Below are 20,402 nucleotides of genomic sequence, written 5' to 3'. Positions count from 1 at the left end.
CCCCTGTGCCCCCCAGCAGGCCTGACCTCACTTGACCCTCTGGAGCGGCTTGCCCCCATCCTGCAGGCGAGCTGCCTAAGTATAAGCGGCGCGGCCGGAATTCAAGGGCGGCGGGAGAGGACAGAGGCTCCGGGAAGCGGCCACCTCTGGACGCCCTGTCCCACGCCACCGTGCGCGCGATACACAGGGGTAGTCGTACCCTCCGCGGGGCGGCCGAGGCTGCCTCCTCCGGGCAGCCAGCCAGGCTCGGTGCACCCCCTCCCGGTGTCCTTCCCGGACCCACTCGGCTCCTGCTCTGGCTTCCGGGCCCCCAGCCCCTCGGCCCACTCACGCTGGCGGCTGCGGCGGCGGCGGTGGCGGCGGCGCCTCCGGCCCGGGCCCCGGGCTGCCGTGTTCCGGGCTTTGCGTCCTGCCCGCCGGGCGCTCGCTGCGCGGCTGCATGGGCTCGGCTGCCGGACCCGCCGCGACCCGCGGAGAACGCACTGGCGAACGGACGCACGGACTGCTGGAGGGCTGCTAGGCGGTGGCGGCCCGCTCGGCGTCCCTCGCTCCCGCCGCCTGCCCGCAGCCGCTGTTTCTCGGCGCCGCCCGCCCCGCCGCCCGCGCTCCGCGAGTCCTCGAGGACTGAACCTCCCCCAGTCAATAATGACCGGGCACCCCGGCCATCTCCTCCAGGAAGACCCCGGGACCGTCCATCCCCGCCAATTCATTTAAGAAGAAGCCCTGCCCTCGTAAGCACCCTGGGCCCGCAGCTTGGAAGGCCCTGCTGCCCCGGGGACCCGAGGCAGCCCTGGCCCACATCCTGCTTGCCTTTTGTGACCCCAGGTGGACCACTCGGCCCATCTGGCCTTTACTGGTTCACTCCACGAATCCCTGCAAGTACCAGGCCTTGAACTGGACACTGTCTGCGGGGGACAGAGTGGCGTGGGTGGAGGTAGCCTGGGGGACCTGCCAGGAGCTGCGCCTGCTCCCAGGACGGCTGTGGGGTCAGGGGGTCCAGACACACCAACCCTTGCCCTTAGGTGGTGGGGGCAGGGAAGGAGTGCATCAGCTGGCTTTCCTGCCTCCTTTCTCCTAGCAGCACAACCTTCCAGCCTCTGGGCCTTGGAACCCGCCCTTCCCACAGACTGGGCAAAGGAAAAGTAGCTGTTCCTGCCCAGCCCCACGCTGTGGGCTTAGGCAAATTGCCAGCAGAGGACTCCATGGACTCAAGTATCAGGAGCAGTACTTTCGGGAAGGTTTGGCCAAACGGGCTTCAATAACAGCTCTGGGGACAGCCCGGATGGCCCAGGGCCTGATTCTGGAGACCCGGGATCCAGTCCCACGTCGGGCTTCCTGCATGGAGCCTGCTTCTCCCTCTGCCTGCGTCTCTGCTTCTCCCTCACTGTGTCTCTCATGAATAAACAAATAAAATCTTAAAAAATAAATAAATAAATAAATAACAGCTCTGTGATCTGTTCACTGCCCCCCCACCCCCACCCCTTGGTGTGGACTGTCCAGTGAAGTAGAAATGACTCTCCTCATTCCATTCACATGAGACCGGCCTGGCCATCAGAGTCTCTCTCTCTCTCTCTCTTTTTTGGCACACTGCCCACCTATAGCATTGCCTATTCTACTAGACTGCTTTTCCTGCTGGGTTGTTGGCTCTTTCTTTCTTTCTTTTAAAATTTTATTTATTTATTCATGACAGACACACACACACACAGAGGCAGAGACACAGACAGAGGGAGAAGCAGGCTCCATGCAGGGAGCCAGACATGGGAACGGATCCCCGGTCTCCAGGATCACACCCCCCGCCGAAGGCGGTGCTAAACCGCTGGACCACGGGGGCTCCCCTTATTGGCTCTTTCTTGTTGATTTGTAAGAGCTCTTTGCATAGAAGTCCTGTCAAACGTTTTCACCTGGATGCACCTTGTCGGTTGTCAATGCACTGACCCCCTCACAGGCACGTGCTTTGGAGCTCTGGGGAGGCTGTGGGCAAGGAGAGGGTGCCCAGGTCCTGGGCCTCATCTTCCCGCCTCTTACCGGGAAGGACACAGATTTGTGAGCAGCAGGTCAGGATTCCATCCTATGCAGTCCTGCCCGATATTCGAGATCTACAGCTCGGCACTCAGCGATGTGTGCGGGAGCCGTGACTGCACTAGGCCTGCGCAGTTAGCCCGCATCCGGCCTGCCATTCTGGGAGCCCGGGGCACGGGGCTGTGAATGCGCCCTCCCGCCTGGATGCCGCCCGAGCCACGATTGGAGAAACTTAGAGCCACCAGTGGGGCGCGGTGGGGCGGGGCCGGGGGCGGGGCCGGCCCGGAGGAAGTGCGGCTAACGCACAGCATTCTGGGGCCGGAAGTGGGGCTCACGCTGCGGGCTGGCAGTAATGGCGGCGGCGCGGGGTAGAAAGCGGTAAGCTGGGGGTCTGAGGACCAATTCGGCCTTCCGGTGGGTGCTTATATCCAAAGAGGCTCTGATTGAGCGTCTCCGTGTTCCTGGGGCAGCAAGGCTGGGGCAAACCGGGATGGCGGGGAGTCCTGACACTGGTATTGTAACCTGCAGGCGCCTGGCAGAGCTGACGGTGGACGAGTTCTTGGCTTCGGGCTTTGATTCTGAGTCTGAGTCTGAGCCCGAAGGAGCCCCAGAAGTAGAGACGCGGGCCGCGTGTGGAGCCGACCGGAGCCTGGATGGGCTGGGCGGGAGCCCCTGGTCCAGGTGAGAGGAGCGGCTCCCGTGGCACGTCTGTAAAGCAAGCCCTTCTCCTGGCCCACCCTATCGCATGAATGTTGACCTCCGACCCCCTCCCCCAGACCCTTGGCTTATTCATTCCCTTTTCTAGCGTTTGCTGAGGTCTTGTTCGCGGACGAGCGTTTTTTGTTACTTTTTTAAAAAACAGAGAGCGCGTGTGCGGGAGCGGAGGGGGGGGGCGGCGCGGAGGGAGAGGAAGAGAGACTCTCAGGCCGACTCCCCGTTTGAGAGCGCCGAGCCCTCTATCTACCCCGAGAGCACCACCTGAGTCGAAGGCAAGAGTCGGAGACTTAACTGAGCCTCCCCGGGCGCCCGACAGACCTTATTTTAGGTGGTGGGCATGTGTTAGTGAATAGCAATGTTTGGAAGAGCTCAGGCAGTCTGGGTGAATCATAGGTATCGTAGGTTAGAAGAGATAAATGTGGCAAACAGCGAAGAATAACACGAGGGGTTCGGTGAGTAGGGAGCACGTTGGGGGCGCCTGTTGTGTTTGGTGGAGGCGGCCCTTGGAGGAGATGCTCACTGAACAGAAGCCTGAGGGGTTTGGAAGCCACACAGACAGGGGAAGAATGCTTTGGTGTTTCACGGAACGGCCAAGCTGCTTTTGCCTCGTTGCATCCGAAAGAGCAAGATGGGTCACCAGCAGCTCTTCTGGAGCCACCCGAAGAAGTTTGGCCAGGGCTCTCGTTCTTGCCGCGTCTGTTCAGACCGGCACGGTCTGATCCGGAAATACAGCCTCAACATGTGCCGCCAGTGTTTCAATCAGTACGCCAAGGATATAGGCTTCATTAAGTTGGATTAAGTGAACTTCCTTGAATGGGTCATCCAAGATACCTACCTTAACTGCAGATGTCCGAGATACCTACTTTGATGCCGACTCATTGTACATAAGATAAAAATACTCCAATTATGCAAAAAAAAAAAAAAAAAAGGAATGGCCAAGCTCCTGAGGTGGGGGCAGGTCTGCACAGAAGTGGGTGTCTGAGAAGTGGGAGAAAGAGTAGTAGAAGAGGAACCTGGAGAGATGGTGATGGAGTCAGATCTCGCAGGTCATCTGTAAGACGTGCAGGTAAAATGGGAAGTTATCTCAGGGTTTAGACCTGTGAAGTGATGTCACATGACACAACACAAAGGGGTGTTTTGAGAATAGGTTGGAGATGGTCAGTACCGAGATAGGGAGACAGAAACTATTGTAATTGGGACACTTGAGAGATGGTGCTGGTTTAAGAGGAAACATGAGGGGATTTGAAGGATTTTTTTTTTTTTTTTTTGCTGATGAGATCTCGTGGCACTTTGCATGCTGGGTATGAAAGATAGAGCTTGTCTTCCCTTGAGTCCTTGGAAAGGCAAGATTACCAGCTCCTGAGATGGAGCATGGTGCTGGCAGAGCAAGTTTGGGAGAACCACAAGTTTGGTGTTGGATGTGATGGGTTTGAAACACAGGTGTTGGGATCCCTGGGTGGTGCAGCGGTTTAGCGCCTGCCTTTGGCCCAGGGCGCGATCCTTGGAGACCCAGGATCGAATCCCACGTCGGGCTCCCGGTGCATGGAGCCTGCTTCTCCCTCTGCCTATGTCTCTGCCTCTCTCTCTCTCTCTATCATAAATACATAAATACATAAGTAAACAGATAGATAAACAGATAAATAGATAAATAGGTAGATAAAATAAAATAACAGGTGTTGAAATGTATATAGAGAGACTGTTGAGTATATAAGTCTGGAGTTTAGGGGAGTGGGGGATCTGCTGAAATCTTATCCCTGGAAATCCCCCTGCCTTGGTTGTTGATAGTTGTTGTGGAGCAAGCAGATCAAGCCCCGTAGCTTCTCTGTGGAGCCTGGCAGGCTTAAGAGGACAGGAAGCCTCACCCCACTTCCCCCATCCCTGTGAGCTATGCCTGTCTGTTGTACTTGACGACACTCACTTTCTCAGCCGGCGGAAAGGTCGAGCATCTGAGCATAAGGACCAGCTCTCGCGGCTGAAGGACAAAGACCCTGAGTTCTACAAGTTCCTGCAGGAGAACGACCAGAGCCTGCTGAACTTTAGTGATTCAGACACCACTGAGGATGAAGAAGAACAGCTCCACTCTCTGCCAGACACGCTGGAAGTGAGGGCCTAGGCAGAGTTGGGTGGGGGCAAGGGCACACTTAGGGTTTTTCCATCCTTCTCCAGCCCAGCCCTCTGTATCTGGTGCAGGAAGCAAGTGTGGAGGAGGAAGATGCAGATGAGGATGGAGTCCCTGGAGGGCTGAAGGGGAAGAAAAGGGATTCTATTCCTGTGACCCTCGCAATGGTTGAGAGGTGGAAGCAGGCAGCAAAGGTGAGAAGTGGCATGAGGTGGGCAGCTGGACCTCCCCCCCCCCCCCCCCCCCCACTTTAGGAATCTGCCCTGGGCTCATTTCAGACGCTTGGATCTGTGCAGTTGTGAGGAGGTAGGTGGGAGGAGCCCGTCTCTGAGCACGGGTGCTGGACTCCTATTGAGCACCAGGAAATCTCACAGTTCTTTCTTTATGCTGAGAGGCTCCAGGATTACATGCTCTCCTTTGTTTAGAGATCCTAGGGGCTCTTCTTGCTCTCTCTCTCTCTCTCTCTCTCGGTTTCTCTCTCAGGCTCCCTGTTACCTGAGTGCCATCGTGGGCAGAACATAGTCTCTGTGTCTTAGTCAGTGGAGCCAGAGCCCTTCTTTGAAGGGTTCTGCATTCGTTTTGCAGGAAAAGGAAAGGACAGAAGGGAGAATCCTAGGTACTACTTGTCACAGGCCACCATGAAGATCTGGAACCCTTAGCCTTTCCCCTGTGGCCCTGAGCCAGGCTCTCTGCCCTTCCAAGAAGATTTTGGACTCCTTTTTCTCTTCCTTGCTTGTGGCTTCATAATACTGCCTCCACATCTGCTCCACGTCTCAGAATGTGGGCAAGGGATGCTTTTCTCTCATAGAGCAGGTTTCTGGAACTCTGGTTGCCTCTCGCTCTGTCTGACATAGCTGGTTGCTCCCCCAACATTCTGGGTCCTCTTAACCCCTTTAGCAGCACCTCACTCCAAAGCTGTTCCACGAAGTTGTGCAGGCATTCCGAGCTGCTGTAGTCACCACCCAAGGAGACCAGGAAGGTGCTGAAGCCAGCAGATTCCAGGTCACGGACAGTGCTGGTGAGTTGGGGCAAGGAGACGTGGGATAGTGGCTTTCTGTTCTACCTTTTGTCCTGTGAATGGCATCTGTAGTTTCCTTGTTGCAGTGTTCAACGCCCTGGTCACCTTCTGCATCAGAGATCTCTTTGGCTATCTCCAGAAGTTGCTGTTTGGAAAAGCCACCAAGGACAGTAGTAGGTGAGAGGGAAGAGGGGAGGTAGAGGGGCATGGTCAGGCCCCCCACATTAGGAAAGGCAGAGGCTTTGTGATATAGTGGCCCTCTCTAGACCCAGCCAGGACGGAAGGATGTTGAAGATGGAGCCAGGCCCTTTGCAGAGTTCCTGGGAGAGGGTGGGCACTCATGGCCAATTGGGTGGTTTTGTCTTTTTTTTTCCTTTTCTTTGTGAGAAGGTAGATTCCTTACCCATAATTCTTCTGGGGCCCAGAGTGTGTGCTTGACTTTGCACCACTACTTTTTTAGATCAGGATGCTGTTTTCTTTGCTATTTTTCTCTTTAAATGAATGTTTTGTTCACTTCTGTTTGCTCTGGGGATTGTGTGTGCTTGTAAGTAGGTGAATTTGAGAAGAAGAGGCTATGGAAAGTCTTCAGAGGGGAGAGAAGAGCAGCAGATGGGTAAAATGGGAGGGATATTTGCCTGGGAGGGTCATAGAGCCACATGACGAGGAGGTCGTAAGGGCACAGAAGGTCAGACTGCGCTAGACACCAGGGAAGGGTCCTGCTGTTACCACCTGTAAGGGAGGCAGGGGGCAGTGGCACAACTGGGGACACGAGGATCTGTGTCTGGTGGAAGCTGCCAGGGTTGGACTAGTGATCAGGAGGGTATGGCTTGGTGGAGGTAGCCCTGTTTGAAAGGGGCAGGGAAGCTGACAGACCTTGGGAAGGTGGTACTGGCATTGGCCAGGCATGGGCTTTTGTGTGAAGGGGACTGCTGCACTGGGAGAACAGGGTTCACTCAGATGGGGTGGGTTTGGTCTCTCTGCAGGGTGCTGCAGCCATCCAGCAGCCTACTGTGGGGGAAGCTCCGGCTGGACATCAGGGTTTACCTGAGCTCAGTTATACAGGTGCAGTTACAGTGGGGAGAGGGCCTGCTGGGTCCCACAAGGCCTGGCCACATCTGGTGGTCCGGTCCTTCCTTGTTGCCCAGATGTGACTGGGTGTTGGGCCTCATAGACCCCTTCTGCTTCCCCAGCTGGTGGCCTGCGTAACGGAGGCGACGGTAGCGGCAGCTGTGCTCCAGCACATCAGCAGCTCCGTGCTGTACTACTTGACCTTCCCGAAGCAGTGCCGCATGCTGCTCAAGGTGCAGTTCCCTTCCCATGTTGGTGTTAGGGTGCAGGTGGCATCGGCACCCATCCCCACCTTGCCCCTTGCTTGGCCTCTGCCTCTATCAGCTCTCTATTCTTGGGGTTGCAAGACCAGTCATGTAAAGTGGCAGCTTTCTGATGTTTCTGATGAGAACTGCAGTGAGGCATGCTCTTCTTTATAACGTATGTTCCTGGATCTGTGTGTAACATGTTTTTGTGGTACTGCCGTGGGGAAAGAGTGTGCTCTGTTCTTCGTTTTTGTTACTCCCTATTTGAGCTCTGACTGGTTCTCTGCTGAGGTGCTTTGGGAAGGGCTGTCTCCTAGCCTTGACCACCGGGGCCTCTGAGCCTTGGGGAGGCTGGGGCAGGCAGTGATGTCACACCTTTTGCAGAGGATGGTGGTCCTGTGGAGTACAGGTGAAGAGACATTGCGTGTACTGGCCTTCCTGGTCCTCGTCAGGGTCTGCCGGCACAAGAAGGAAGTCTTCCTGAGTCCCATCCTCAAGGTAACGCAGGCCCGAGGCTCTTGCCTCCAGTGCCTCCGAGTCTGTGTCCATCAGGGTCTGGTGGAAAGTCTTGGCCTGAGGGCTGTGGAGCTGCCTTTGTGGTCAGCGCCCGTTGTTGGCACCACGGCCCTGGGATGACCCACACCATCATCATAGTTTCCTCCCTGAGAAGTTGGGAACAGTGACAGGGATGGGAACTCTTGGCCCCCAGGGGCTGCACATGGACTGTTCTGCGCAGCTCTCTCCTCAGTGGCTGAGGACATCAGGTGTGTAGAGGGATGGGGACCCTGCTGCCTGCCTGCAAGCCTGGGGTGGCCTGTCCCACATGGAGTCTCTCTAGAAATTCCCAGATAGGCCTGGCACATAGCTAGAGCTTTTTTACCACCCTCATCCCTAGTCCCTCTGTGGTGTCCTGGCCTTTTCCTGCAGTTATTCATGCTGCAGCTTCCTTGACACTCCACCTTCCCTATAGGACCTTTCCTCTTTGTACTGCAGACTTAGTACATGAGATTGGTGAGTGGACACCTGTGGAGGCTGAGTAGCAGCAGCAGGGGGCCCTAGGAACAGGTGCTATAGGAGGAGGGGGTCTCAGCAGACATGGCCATGGCCAGACTGTGGTTCCTGCAGTAGCTCTGAGGGAAAGGCCCAAGTATCTGGTGGTGGGTTTGAGCTGAGTGGTGGGTACATATGGCCCTGGGAGCTCTGGTGGCTCTGACTGCAACCTTTCTGGCAGCAAATGTACATCACATACGTGAGGAACTGCAAATTCACCTCCCCCAGCACGCTGCCCTTCATCAACTTCATGCAGCGGACCCTGATCGAGCTGCTTGCCCTGGACACTGGCATTGCCTATCAGCACGCCTTCCTCTATATCCGCCAGCTTGCCATCCATCTGCGTAATGCCATGACCACACGCAAGAAGGTGTGTGGTTGGGCTTGTGGGGGGAGGAAGCCTCCCATCTCTTAGGAGAGACAACCCAGCACCCTGGTGGGGTCAGGGCCCTTGCTGGTGGAGGCTTTGGCAACAGGTGGAAGGTGGGGATGTCTCTGAGGGTGGGGGGGGGGGGGAGTTTGGGTAGGTGGGCACAGTGTTGCTGCTACCTGGGACCCTGTGTACAGGGTGGGTGAGGAAGGGCTGGGCCTCTCCAGGACCCCTGAGCTGATTTGGAGATGGACTTCCCTCTGTGCCCAGGAGACCTACCAGTCCGTGTACAACTGGCAGTTCGTGCACTGCCTCTACCTCTGGTGCCGCGCTCTCAGCACTGTCTGCCCCAGTGAAGCTCTCCAGCCCTTGATCTATCCCCTCTCCCAAGTGGTAATTGGCTGCATCAAGTGAGTCGGGTGGGCAGGGCTGCACTGAGGGCCAGAGGAGGCCAGGGCCAGGGCTACACGGGCAGTTGTGGGGGTCAGAGTCAGGGCTATGCAGGGAGGCATTCTGGAGGGCCAGGCAGAGCTAAGTCCCCAGGAGTGTCTGGCCAATCCCTGGGCCCTGGGGTCTGTTATTTGACAGTACCTGAGGAAGGACAGGGGGTGGTGGTGTCTGTGGCCCAGTGCCCTGCATGGGAGAATGCCCCAAACTCATGCATTCTGGGTGATGCTGGGTAGGAAAGACTGTGCAATTTGAAAGGAACTTGGGTTTATTACCATGGGGTTCTTGGACAGAGCAGATCTGGTATGATGTGCCACATTTCAGTTGTGACTACTAAGCTGTGGTCAGTGGGGACAGAGATTGGAGGAGCTGCCTGTGGTTGGGTTGCTGCCTTTGTTGGCTGGGAGGGGTCGCCCCTGAGCTCCTGAAGGGGGGACTTTGAAAGTAGGGGCAGGGAAGAAAGCAAGCCTTGAATGAATGAACCATCTCCCTTTGCCACCCTCCTATATTAAAATGAGGTGAAAAGTCATTTGGGGTGTTTCCTCATCCCGGTGAAATAGTGAGGAGGCAGGGCCTTAAGACTAGAATTTCAGTCAGGGCCTTTTGTTCTGCTTTGTTGTGTCTAGAGGAATCAGAAAGGGCAGGTGTCTCTCTGACTCTGAGAGAAATTGACAAGAGGGCCCCTTCCTAAGATTAGAACCCCAAGGGTTGGAATGAGTCATGGGCAGCCAGGTCAGGAGGGTGAGGCTGATTTGTGGGGTCTCTGAGGCCCAGGCCTCTGCTCACCTCTGCTTTCCCACGTGCCCCCAGGCTGGTCCCCACTGCCCGCTTCTATCCCCTGCGCATGCACTGTGTACGTGCTCTGACGTTGCTCTCGGAGAGCACTGGCACCTTCATCCCAGTGCTGCCCTTCATACTGGAGGTGAGAGGGTGCCTGTCACCTGGGGTGGGGTGGGGTGGTACAATGCCTCTGTGCTGTCCTTGGAGGCACTTCTTGCTGTATGGAGACCATCTGTTCTGAGATGCATGTAACCTTCCAGAGTGCTGCCTTTTGCATTTGTAGAGCAGGTTTTGTCAGGACATTGTTGAGTGCAGTGCCTTGCTACCTGCCCAAGCTGGTGCTATGTGTTGGTAGGCCAGAGTGGCAGGGAGAACAGGCTGCTCTGCAGGGCTGGCCTGAGGGTGCTGGTTTTAACATGCTTGGGTCTTTCTGGTCTGTAACAGTGAGCAGGAGAGCTCGGCCAGAAGCCTAGAAATGATTCCAAAGCTGTATTTCTTTTCCTGCACACTCCTGTGTGCATCTGTGTGTATGCATTGATCTGCGTGTACACACATGTGAGTGTGTCCTTGTATGCCCACACGTGCATATAGCTCAGGTAGGGAAAGGTTGTGGACTAAAGCCCAGAAATCCACTAGGGGTTAGGCCCTAGCCCACTCTAGACCTAGAGAGATGTTAGTGTCCCTGTTCACCACATGGGCTGGATAGGGGTGGGCTCAGTGTAGCCAGGGCTGTTCTTTGTGTCTCTTTACCAGGTAGGGGAGAGAAAGCAGTCTCCAGAGGGTTCCTATTCTGATTTCTTCTTTTAATTTTACTCGGCTTCTGTACTGATCCCGGCCTTTGTGTGCCTCAGCCCTACCTGGCATGTCCTTTTGACCCCCAGGCATGTAGGCCTCTCCTTCCAGAGAAAACAAGTCACAGAGGCTGAAGCAAAGCTCTCTGCCTCCAGGGAATTTCTGCCTTTCCCTTCCTGGGTGGGTGGAAAGGGGGTTGAGAGCAGTCAGGCTAGAGAAATAGAGAAAGGGCAGTGCCCCCCCTAGGAAAACACTTTGTTGTTACCACAGTTACAGTGCTTTCTGTTCGGGGTTGTGCTGAGCCCAGCTGGGAAACCTCATCCCGGCTCTGGTATCTTCAGCATCAGCTACCTGTTCCCCTCAGAACAACCTGGATCACCCCTGTGAGAGGGTGGTGAGGAGGAGCCATGTATGGCTCCCACTCTGCTGCCACAGGGCAGCCTTCAGGCTTTGGACCTGGGCTCCTCCAAGGGCGGAGGTCGATGAATGCAGCTTGTGGTCTCTTGAGGGTGAGGGAGTGGAAGCTCTTTAGGGCTTCATCGGAGACCCCCTGTCCATTGGTGTGTTACTCCCAGGGATGCAGCCCTGGGGTTGGCGCCAGACCTCAAGGGATGCAGTCATGGATGAGGATGTTGTAGTGACAGTTGCTGTGTGTACAGGAGTGATCTCCTGACACTGATGCTTAAAGTTTCTTGGCTTAGTTTTAGGAGAGAGTCAGCGTGTGTGTGCTCCTGTTCCTGCCCCCATCGGTCCCACTTCATCCCAGAGAACTCCACTGTGGAATGAAGTGATTCCCTTGGAGGCCAGAGCTCTGGAAGGCAGGGAGTCTGTGGGGCCACAGGACTGGCGCTGCATATGGCTGCTTGTCCCTGGACCTGTGTATGGGTGGAGTGTGCGGTATAGTGGGGCATGAGCTACAGCAGGCCAAGCTGATGTGGCCTTGGGACAGGTTTTCCAGCAGGTCGACTTCAACAGGAGGCCGGGGCGCATGAGCTCCAAGCCCATCAACTTCATGGTGATCCTGAAGCTGTCCAAAGTCAATCTGCAGGAGAAGGCATACCGGGTGAGGCCGGCCTCCAGGCCTTCTGTGGAGGGGCTTGGAGAAATGCCTTGGGTAGAGGTCACAGGTAGATGTCATAGGGCATTAGGGTCAGTGTATGGGGTGACAGCAGTTAGAGGTGTGTGGACATGAGGGAGCTCACTGCCCTCCAGAATTTGTGTGGATCTTCATGGGTGTCTTGGGATGGAGAAAGCAGTGTTCCCTGGCCTCAGCCACACTCAGTGTGAGTGTGGCTTGTGGGGAGGCCGTGGAGTCACATCCTCTGATTTCCACCCTGGAGAGTGAGCTGACATACTGGCCTGCTTTGGAAGGTTACTGAGCTTCTGTCTCCCCTGACATTCCCCTTTCTTCCCTGCTGTCTCAGGATGGCCTGGTGGAGCAGCTGTATGACCTCATCCTGGAGTACCTGCACAGCCAGGCCCACAGCATTGCATTCCCTGAACTAGCACTGCCTGCCGTGCTGCAGGTGTGTACCACTGTCTGGTTCCCCCTTCCCTGCCCAGATCACTAGATGGCCTGCTTTGTTAGCAGACTAGGCTGTCTTAGTGGGCTCGGCTCCCCATTTACGTAAGGGGCCAGAAGCAGAGTCTAACCTGAGGCCTCCATGTTGGCACTGCCTCAACATGGGAAGTACGAACATAGGAGTATGGATCTTTAGGGGTGGGGCTGGCCCAGGTAAGTCAGCAGGGGCCCTAGGACTTGCCAGCCCCACCCCAGGTCTGCCATAGTCCAGGGACCAGACTGGCTAAGAGGTCTACCCGAGGGGTAGTTGGGCTGGAGTGGGCCGAGTCAGACTGGTTTCCTGACTGTAGGCTTTCCCAGGTGGCCCTGGGTGGAAGCCCCAGTCAGCCCCATCACAGACCCTGTCTCAACTTTCCTTCAGGTGATACAAGAGTGGAGTAGGAGTCCCTTCTCTCAGAAGTCCCTTCTGGGCCTCTCTGGGAGAGTCCATTTGCTTTTAGACCAGATGTTTCCCATCTTAAAGGGGCAGGTGCCTGTCATAGGACGGGTCAGGTGGCACAGCCTGTCCCTGTCTGACCCTGGTGGGCAGAACCAGCCCCCACAATTGTAGGTCTGCTTAGTGAGTAGGGGTGGGGCTGCTCACCTGGCTCAGAGCCCCATCCAGACATGGGTGTGGCTGAGTGCAGGGCTTTATTTCTGGACTCTAGGTCCAGGGATCATAGTCTGGAACAAGGCTCAGCAAACTGTTTTGGTAAAGTCAAATGATAAGTATGCAAGACTTTACAGTCACTTGATTTCTCGTAACTGCTCAGGTCTCCCTGTTGATATACAAAACCCCCACAGAAACACGTAAGTAAATGAGTATGGACATGTACAAATACAACTTTATTTACAGAGATAGGCCAAGGGTGGGATTTGACCTGGAGAGTAGACCATGCTGCCCCACTGCTGCCACCCATGCCTCTGCATGGCCTGTGGGATGGGCCATCACTCTCCAGCTCTCACAGGCCCAGGCAACAGAGGTCATGTGGCCCCTGCCTCTCACATTCTGGTGTGTGCACTAGGGCCGTGAGACACACGAACCCATGTTTCCTGCTTCTCCATTATCTCCTTGGGGTCCTGCGTGACCCTGGCAGATGGTGTGGTGCAGAGCATCCCTGCATCTGGATCTTGACTGAGCCCTCCCTCCCTTCTGCAGCTGAAATCCTTCCTCCGGGAGTGCAAGGTGGCCAACTACTGCCGGCAGCTGCGCCAGCTGCTGGAGAAGGTGCAGGAAAATGCGGAGTACATCTGCAGCCGCCGCCAGGGGGCCTCCTTCAGTGTGGCTGACCTGCACGCAGTGGTGAGTTGGGAGCTGGGGAAGGCGGCATTGCCTGAGGGCACTAGTCAGCACAGAGCTGGGCTTTGGAGGTTTGTGCAGGATGGGACATGATCCTGATCATCTCCCCACAGGATACCTGGGAGAAGCAGACCCGAGAGGAAGGGACCCCTCTCACCAAATACTACAGCCAGTGGCGGAAGCTGAGGGAGCGAGAGATCCAGCTGGAGATCAGTGGCAAAGAGCGGGTATCTCTGCAGGGAATGTTTGCTGGGGGGTGGGCATCACCACCGGTTTGTTTGAAGATAAAGATCTAGCTCCCTGGCTGTATCTTTAAGACCAGACTGGGGAAGGAGGCTTTTGGGAGGGGACAGTCCCAGGGATGAGGTCAGCTGATGGTTGGGGCCTGTTCCCAGCTGCAGCCTGTCCTGTGGCTGCTCTGAAGGGACAGATGTTGTGCCGAGCAGAGTAATCAGGGGGCTTCTCTTAGGACCTTCAGCAGGAGGTCACTGGAGGCTGGACTGGCTGGGGACTTGGGGGTGTGAGTGGCTGGACTGACCCTGTTACCCAGGCCAGCCCGTGGACAACAGGAGGGTGGGCAAGGAGGCGTAGGAGGGGCTATGCCTCTAAGTCTGGGCCTGGCCTGTGAGTGTGGGACAGTGTGACTTGAGGGGACAGCTTCATGCTGAGTAGCATGTCTGTGACTGTGTCCTTGTGCTGATGTCTGCTATTTCTGGGAGCCAGAAAAGGGAGGGATTGCAGCTGGTCTCCAGCCAGTGTGTGGCTGTGGCCTCCTCACCTGCCTAGCAGGACAGCTGTCCAGGAGTCCTACCTGGTGATGCCGACCAAGAGTTGGCTATAAAAAGTGGAGGACTGGTTGGGAGGCAAGGCTTAAAGGAAATGAGGGAATGGGACAGTGGGTTTGGATAGAGCTGGTCTTTGGGAATGTGAGGGAGAGGAAGACCGTAGCTGTGGTCAGGGTTCTTGCTGTACAACACATGATATGGCCTAGCTGTGTCTGTGGGCTAAGCCTTGAGATGGAGGTCAGGCCTAGGGCTAAGACAGGGCAAGTTGGGGACTGGGCTAGCGTAGGCTCTCAGAGCCACCTTGACCACCCTCGTCTCCTGCTCTGGTTCTGGGTCCTTCCAGCTGGAAGATTTGAACTTGCCAGTGATAAAGCGGCGGAAGGTGGGAGACCATAAGAATGAAGACAGAATGGAATTTAAAGACCTCTTTGATCTGCACAGTGATGAGGAAGATAGTACTGTGGACTTCTCAGAGAGAGGTAGGGTCCTGAGCTCTTTCTGGGTAAGGGGAAGGTGGACTTAGAAGGCTTCCTTGCACACCTCCTGGAACCAGGAGAGAGGGCGCCGGCTCCCACCTCACTGCTCACTTTTGCTCTGCCCCTCCTCCCACCAATTCTGCTTGTCTTGGGGTGAGGGCCTCCTGGAATTAGGACATGTGTCCCCAGACCTTGTTTCCTTGCTCCCACTCCTTGCTGGGAACTTGTGAATCCTCTCCACCTGCCCAAAGGTGGCCTGAGAAAATGGGTGGGTGTGGGGTTGTGAGCTTGCCTCACCCTCCCACATTAGCTGCACCCAGTATGCATTAGTTGGTGGGCCTACTCCCATGGGCTCTTTTTCCTTGGTCCCCAGGGAAGCCTGGGTCCCCAGGAGCTTGGCAGAGGGTAAAGGAGGAGGAGGAAGAGGAAGAAGATGAGGAAGATGAAGATGAAGAAGATGGCAGCTGTAGCAGCCAAGAAGTCAGCAATTCAAAAGGTAAGTGTTTCCTGGAGGTGAGGAGTGGTGCTGTGGCCCTTTGAATCTTTCCAGGAGCTTAGGTGAGCGGATAGGCAGGGCCATTGGGTGGGAGTATGGCTCTAAGCTGGGCCCACACCCCTCCTTGGGGATGCCAGGCCAGCTGCTCTGTTCCCACTGACTCTGGCAGCCAGTAACAGCAGCACCAATAAATTAATTAGGGCTGTGATTAATTAGCAATGAGTAATCTCCAAGGCTGGCTTCTTCCCGATAAAGCAGAATTTATGTAGCCTCGGTTTTTTCCTGCAGATGGAAGCCCAGACACAGAGGTGGGCCTGGACGACCAGGAGCTGTGGCGGCTGGCCCAGGGACCAGAGGATGAGTTGCAGGATCTCCAGCTGTCTGAGGAGGACTGAGGGGTGCCAGCCTGGGGACCTGTGGGAACTGCTGTGCAGTATTCCTACCTTATCAGGCAGTCGGGGGGGAATGTGGCTTCTTGGCTGGCCCAGAGGTCAGGCAGGACGCATGCCATGGGGTAAGGGCAGTAGATGGTGGATGGGGCTCTATTTTTACAACATGAAAGACCAGAAAGTACTGAACCCTGTGCAGATCTCTGGAGGGGTGGCTATGGGGATAGAAACCAGCACTGTAGAATCTGTCTACCACTGCACCCCACAGTTGAGAGAAGCTAGAGTGGGACCCTGCCCTAACCTCTCACCCAATGGCAGGCTGCTGAAACCCTGGAGAAGAGCAGTCCCAGTCCCAGACAGAGCTAATAGGCAAGGCCAAGGCCAGGGTGGCCTGACATGCCTCCTCTGCTTCCTTTGTCATTCTTTGGTTTTTGTCTGCAGGTACCCAGGATGCAGAGTCCCCGGGCTCTCTGTACCTGGCTCTACTGCCACCCCCAGAAAGTTCTAGAAATTTTTCCTCTTAAGTCACATTTTCCGTTTAAAAACTTGTTTTTGCATCCAAAGCCAAAACAAAATTATGCAGTAGGGTGGGTGTTTTGCATCAGAGCTGCTGGCACTGAAGGGCTTCAGGATCAAGGTGGCTCACCCACCAGTTCAGCACAGAGGCTGGGGAGGGTCTGCAGGCCCTGGGAGCAGAGCCACAGTTCCATTCTCTTGCTTAGGTGAGGCTCGGCCAGCAGGGGGGTGGCCACCTGCATAGGGGGAGGGGGCCATTGTTGGGGACAGGGGCTGCTCCCCAGAGGTGAGCTCCCGCTCTGGGGCCCGCAGTGTTGGTGGCTGCAGCGGCAAAGCCACAGGGAAGCTGGCCATGTAGAAGACTCGGCCTAGGCGCTTGGCCACCTGTGGAGAGATGGGCCTGGGTTGGGGCCTGTTGGCTTGCAGCCATAAAGAGCCTCTCTGCTGACCCACCATTGTCTGGAGACAACTGGTCCCAGATGACACTCACCTGGGCCCGGATCTTGAGAGCAGGCCCTAGCTTCAGCCCCATGGTGGTCAGGAGGTGCTCCTCTGTCAGCAGGGGCAAGGTCTCCCCATCAATCCCTTGTTCTCTGAAGACCTGAGGGACGGTGGGGGGAGAATATCAGGGCCTGAATGCTGGGACCAGTGCCTGCCCACCCTGCTGGGTCCCTCCAGCCCACCAAGGGCTAAATGCCTGGGGTTGGCCCAAGGTTTTCCAGAGAGAACAGGGCCAAGAGAAGCTAGTTTGCTAGAAAAACTTGTAAATGAAAGGAAGACCTTTGTCTTGGGCACATACCATTGTTGGAGGCAGAAGCATTGACATGGTGGAGTGCAGGGAGAACATGCAAAGCATCCTTCTCCCTCCCTACACACTGCTTTTGAGGAAGGGAGATTTTGGGTGGGAAGAGGCATTGGGGTATGGAGAACTCAGAGCCATCTCAAGAAAGGTGTTTCCACTCCTGCTCCCTCACCGGTGCATATTCTCCGCAGCCAGACAGGCCCCCCACAAAGCTGCAGACATCGTCCACTGTCCACTTGCTGAGGTCTTCAGGGGCTGTGGCCTCCTCCCCATCCATGAAGAGTCCCCCCATGGTGCCTGGTTTGGGGGGTTGGTATTACTAGGACTATGGCCAGCTCTTTCCTACGCACCCACCCCTGTTGGTTGGCCTTTTGCCCAAATTGTTCAGAGATGGACTGATAAAAGGGTGTTTTTTTTTCTCCCCATGGACACCCTCCCTAAGACCCCAGGCGGTGGTGGGACTGGGTTTCCTTCCACCCCATGGAGGGATCTAAAGCATGGAGGGGGGTATGCCCACCTGTGTGGAAGTAGGGGCTGACGGCGTAGGGTAAGCCCAGGGGCAGTGGAGGGGGCAGCATGGACCCTGAGAGAAGCCCCTTCCCTTCAGGGCTGGCCCTTCCAGTTGGGGCTTGGCCCAGGTTGGGGCCCTGGTCCCCAGCAGCCACCATCTCAGAGTCCTCTCCTTCTGAATCCTTGGGGGGCTCATCCTCAGAGCCATCTTGTGCCCAGAGCCCAGCCCCCGTGGTCTCCTTGGACTCACTGGAGTGGGCTGAGGCAGGGCTGGGGCCCCCCTTCCGAGGGGCTCGGCGGACAGGCTCCCGGGGAGGGGTCGGGGGGCCGGGGCCTGGGGGTCCCTGGGGGGGCAGGGCCAGCAGCGGCGCAGAGCTGTGTCTCAGCACCAGCATGGCCCCGCGCCGCTGCAACTCCTCGGCGCCATCGGACGGGCGCAGGGTGGCTTCGGGCGCCAGCAGCTGCGGGCGGTGCGCGCTCTCCAGCTCCTTCTGACGCAGCAGCTCTGCCGACATCTCCAGCCTGAACCAGGAAAAGCAGACAGTAGCGTGGGTCAGGTAGTTGGGCCTTGACGCCGCGGCCGCACCTCCCCCTCTCCCCCTTCTTCCACCCCCTACCTCGCCGCCACGCGCTTAGGCGCTTACCGGGCCAGGTTCTGCTTCCGCAGGAGCTCCTGCTGCCGGGCAAGCATCTCCGCCTGGGCAGGGGGCAGGAACCCGTAACCTGGTGGGAAGGGGACAGACCACGAGGCCAGGTGGCCGAGTGATCTAGGGCCACCCATGCCCACCTGGTCTGTCCTTGGCTTCAACGGGGAGCGGCGGGGTGCTCCGAACGCGGCCGGGCACCAGCAAACCCGGATGCACCCGCACGGACAGCCTCGTGGCGTGCCCACTCACCAGCTCCTTCAGACACCCAGAGCTCGCACACCCGCCCACTCCTCACCTGGGGTCTGGCACAGGGCCGAGGGCACCCCCAAAAAGGGAGGCCTGAGGTGGGGGCCCAGGGCGATGTGGGGGGCATTCTGGGGCGACAGCAAGGGAGGCGGCTGCGACAGCTCCCTGTGGACGACAGGGCGGTAAACGGGGCGAGCCGCAGGCCCCCGCCCCGCGCGCCCCCTCCATTCCTGTAACTGCCTCGCGCCGCCCGCCCCTCCGGCCGCCGCCTCTACTAATTGCCGGCCCCGCGGGCGGTCGATGCGCTGCTCGTTATGGCTCCGGGTCGCGCGCCGCCCCCGCCCCCGCCCCCGCCTGGCGGCGCCAATTAATCTCGGCGGCGGCGCGGAGGCGCTGACCCGGCGGGCGGCGGCGACTGCAGCGGTAATTACCGCGCGGGGAGCGCCGGCCCCCCCCCCCCCCGCCAGCAGTGGACCCTGTGCGGCTGGGCGGGTGGGGGGCGCAATTAGCTGCAATCCAGGAGGTGGGGGAGGCAGCTGCAAATAGCGCTCGCGGTAGGAGGGCGGGGGCGCGGCGTTGTTGGGGGGCGTACCCTGGCGCCCGGCGGGAGACCGCGGAGAGCCGCCCAGCACCTTAACGCCCCCTAGCTCGCTCACCCCTTGGCCTCTGCAGGTGGACCAGCCGGGCGCGCGGAGGTGGGGGTGCCCCCCGCTCCAGCTCTCCGACCTCAAGGCCTCCAGACTTCGCGCTGCTCCCCCCCCCTCCGCCCCCTTCTGCCCTCTGCCCTCCCTCCACACCCCTCTCTCCACGGACTTCCCCAGTCTGCCTCCAGCCCTTCACCTACCTGTTGGGGGGACAAAGCCCTCAGCTGTCTCTGGGGCACCTGGATTCAGCAAGTCCCAACAGTTGCTCAACAGAAACGGCAGTCACCCTTAACACCCTGCCCAGAGGGGTGGTCACCCCCACGCATTCTACTCCAGAGTGTTCTGGGTCTCTGACCAGCTCAGCGGGTGTCAGGACCCTTCTGCAGACCATGAACCTAGGGCCAGCACAATGCCTGGCACACTCCGTCCCAACACAGCCTCGTGTGGCTGTGATGGGGGAGGTACTCGATTGAAGGCAGGTGACAAGGTAAGGAGATGCAGGCTGTGGACGTGACCTGCAGAAACCAGGTACTAGGTTTCTGATAGGCCCACCTCAGCTTCGTATCCAAGAAATAAGCCAAGAGAAAATGGGGACCTCTCCTGTGTGAGCACCCCAGTACCTCTCTGAGAAGGATGGGGTGCCAGCTGGCACGGTGCCCTCTCGGTGCTGAGCCAGGCCCTGCTTTCGACGTTGACCTGTGGTGGATGAGGGCAGGTGGACTTCCAGGGCACTGGGACTCCTCACAGCTGCTGCTGCCACCTCCTGCCGGACCCTTAGGAGATCTGGGAGTGGGGAAAGTGGTCAGTGGTGACCTAGAGGCCAGGCTCTGCCCGGGACTCTCGCTACCTCAACCCTGGCGGTGAACGACACCAAGGAGATCAAAAGCTGGTAAGAGTACATCCTTAAAATAACCTTGCTGGTTGGTCACAGAGAAAGACAAACAGAAGGCCACAGGACAGGGGAGACCCAAATCATTGCAGTGCAACTAGCTTCATGGTGCCAGGAATGGGGGTTGGGAGGCACCCACTTGTATTGGGAGGGGAGCTGGTAAGCATTTGAAATGGATATGGGAAGGTCAGTAACCAAAATGCAGTGGGAGGGAGGGAAAGAGCCGGCAGATGGGATTCTGTAGTGCGGGCATGCTGATATTGACAGGAGTTCAGAGGTTCTGGAGATGGGTTGTGCAAAGACCCAAAAGTGAGGGCGCAGGCCTGTTCCTGGAAGATGGGAATGGGCTTCCAACCCCAGACTAACGCTGCCCAGGTGCCCCCTTCTAGATAACAATGCAGCGCACCCCCAGGGCGCCTAGCACTCTACTCCCCATCCAGGTCCCTCCATCCTGCTCAGGGCCGGGCCTCTGAGTCCCCCCCCCCCACCCGGCAACCCCCCATGTGTGCAGGCTCC

General features: G+C 57.4%; 4 protein-coding genes across 16 annotated transcripts in view; 2 read left to right on the top strand and 2 right to left on the bottom strand.

Annotated features, from left to right (window-relative positions):
• Positions 1-463, bottom strand: part of KLHL17 (kelch like family member 17) — a 5,809-nt gene extending 5,346 nt beyond the window's left edge. For all 4 annotated transcript variants that reach the window (XM_026007068.2, XM_072730913.1, XM_026007067.2 and 1 more), the window contains exon 1: positions 332-463. In XM_026007068.2, coding sequence (XP_025862853.1) covers positions 332-441 — 110 coding nt within the window. In that variant the 5' untranslated portion in view covers positions 442-463. The remainder of the gene's footprint in view (positions 1-331) is intronic.
• NOC2L (NOC2 like nucleolar associated transcriptional repressor) lies at positions 391-15,821 on the top strand. 4 transcript variants are annotated; one of them, XM_026007065.2, is made up of 19 exons: positions 391-731; positions 2,548-2,700; positions 4,663-4,837; positions 4,927-5,049; positions 5,753-5,873; positions 5,960-6,050; positions 6,857-6,935; positions 7,064-7,174; positions 7,571-7,684; positions 8,418-8,606; positions 8,877-9,016; positions 9,864-9,975; positions 11,575-11,688; positions 12,050-12,151; positions 13,346-13,489; positions 13,600-13,713; positions 14,615-14,750; positions 15,121-15,243; positions 15,532-15,821. In XM_026007065.2, the coding sequence occupies exons 4-19, from the start codon at positions 5,020-5,022 to the stop codon at positions 15,636-15,638; spliced, it is 1,827 nt and encodes a 608-aa protein (XP_025862850.1). In that variant the 5' UTR covers positions 391-731; positions 2,548-2,700; positions 4,663-4,837; positions 4,927-5,019; the 3' UTR covers positions 15,639-15,821. The 4 variants fall into 4 exon arrangements, with proteins under 4 accessions (XP_025862850.1, XP_072587006.1, XP_025862848.1 ...); XM_072730905.1 differs by having other exon boundaries at positions 482-731; positions 5,756-5,873; XM_026007063.2 differs by lacking the exon at positions 391-731 and adding an exon at positions 2,273-2,397.
• On the top strand, positions 3,324-3,647 carry LOC112926133 (small ribosomal subunit protein uS14-like). The gene has a single exon (XM_072730916.1). It carries the CDS (start codon positions 3,365-3,367, stop codon positions 3,533-3,535), a length of 171 nt encoding a protein of 56 aa, XP_072587017.1. The 5' UTR covers positions 3,324-3,364; the 3' UTR covers positions 3,536-3,647.
• Positions 13,012-20,402, bottom strand: part of SAMD11 (sterile alpha motif domain containing 11) — a 23,864-nt gene continuing 16,473 nt past the window's right edge. For 6 of the 7 annotated variants that reach the window (XM_072730904.1, XM_072730901.1, XM_026007061.2 and 3 more), the window contains 7 exons: positions 19,618-19,780; positions 18,403-18,518; positions 18,105-18,183; positions 17,468-17,982; positions 17,123-17,247; positions 16,639-16,749; positions 13,012-16,532 (listed from right to left, as the gene is read on the bottom strand). In XM_072730904.1, coding sequence (XP_072587005.1) covers positions 16,287-16,532; positions 16,639-16,749; positions 17,123-17,247; positions 17,468-17,982; positions 18,105-18,183; positions 18,403-18,518; positions 19,618-19,780 — 1,355 coding nt within the window. In that variant the 3' untranslated portion in view covers positions 13,012-16,286. The remainder of the gene's footprint in view (positions 16,533-16,638; positions 16,750-17,122; positions 17,248-17,467; positions 17,983-18,104; positions 18,184-18,402; positions 18,519-19,617; positions 19,781-20,402) is intronic. The other variant, XM_072730900.1, reaches the window with a different exon arrangement.

Source organism: Vulpes vulpes, chromosome 12 (genome assembly GCF_048418805.1).
Source record: "Vulpes vulpes isolate BD-2025 chromosome 12, VulVul3, whole genome shotgun sequence".
Classification (NCBI taxonomy): Eukaryota; Metazoa; Chordata; class Mammalia; order Carnivora; family Canidae; genus Vulpes; species Vulpes vulpes.
Note: the sequence above shows the minus strand (reverse complement) of the source record. Positions and strands in the feature narration are given on the sequence as shown.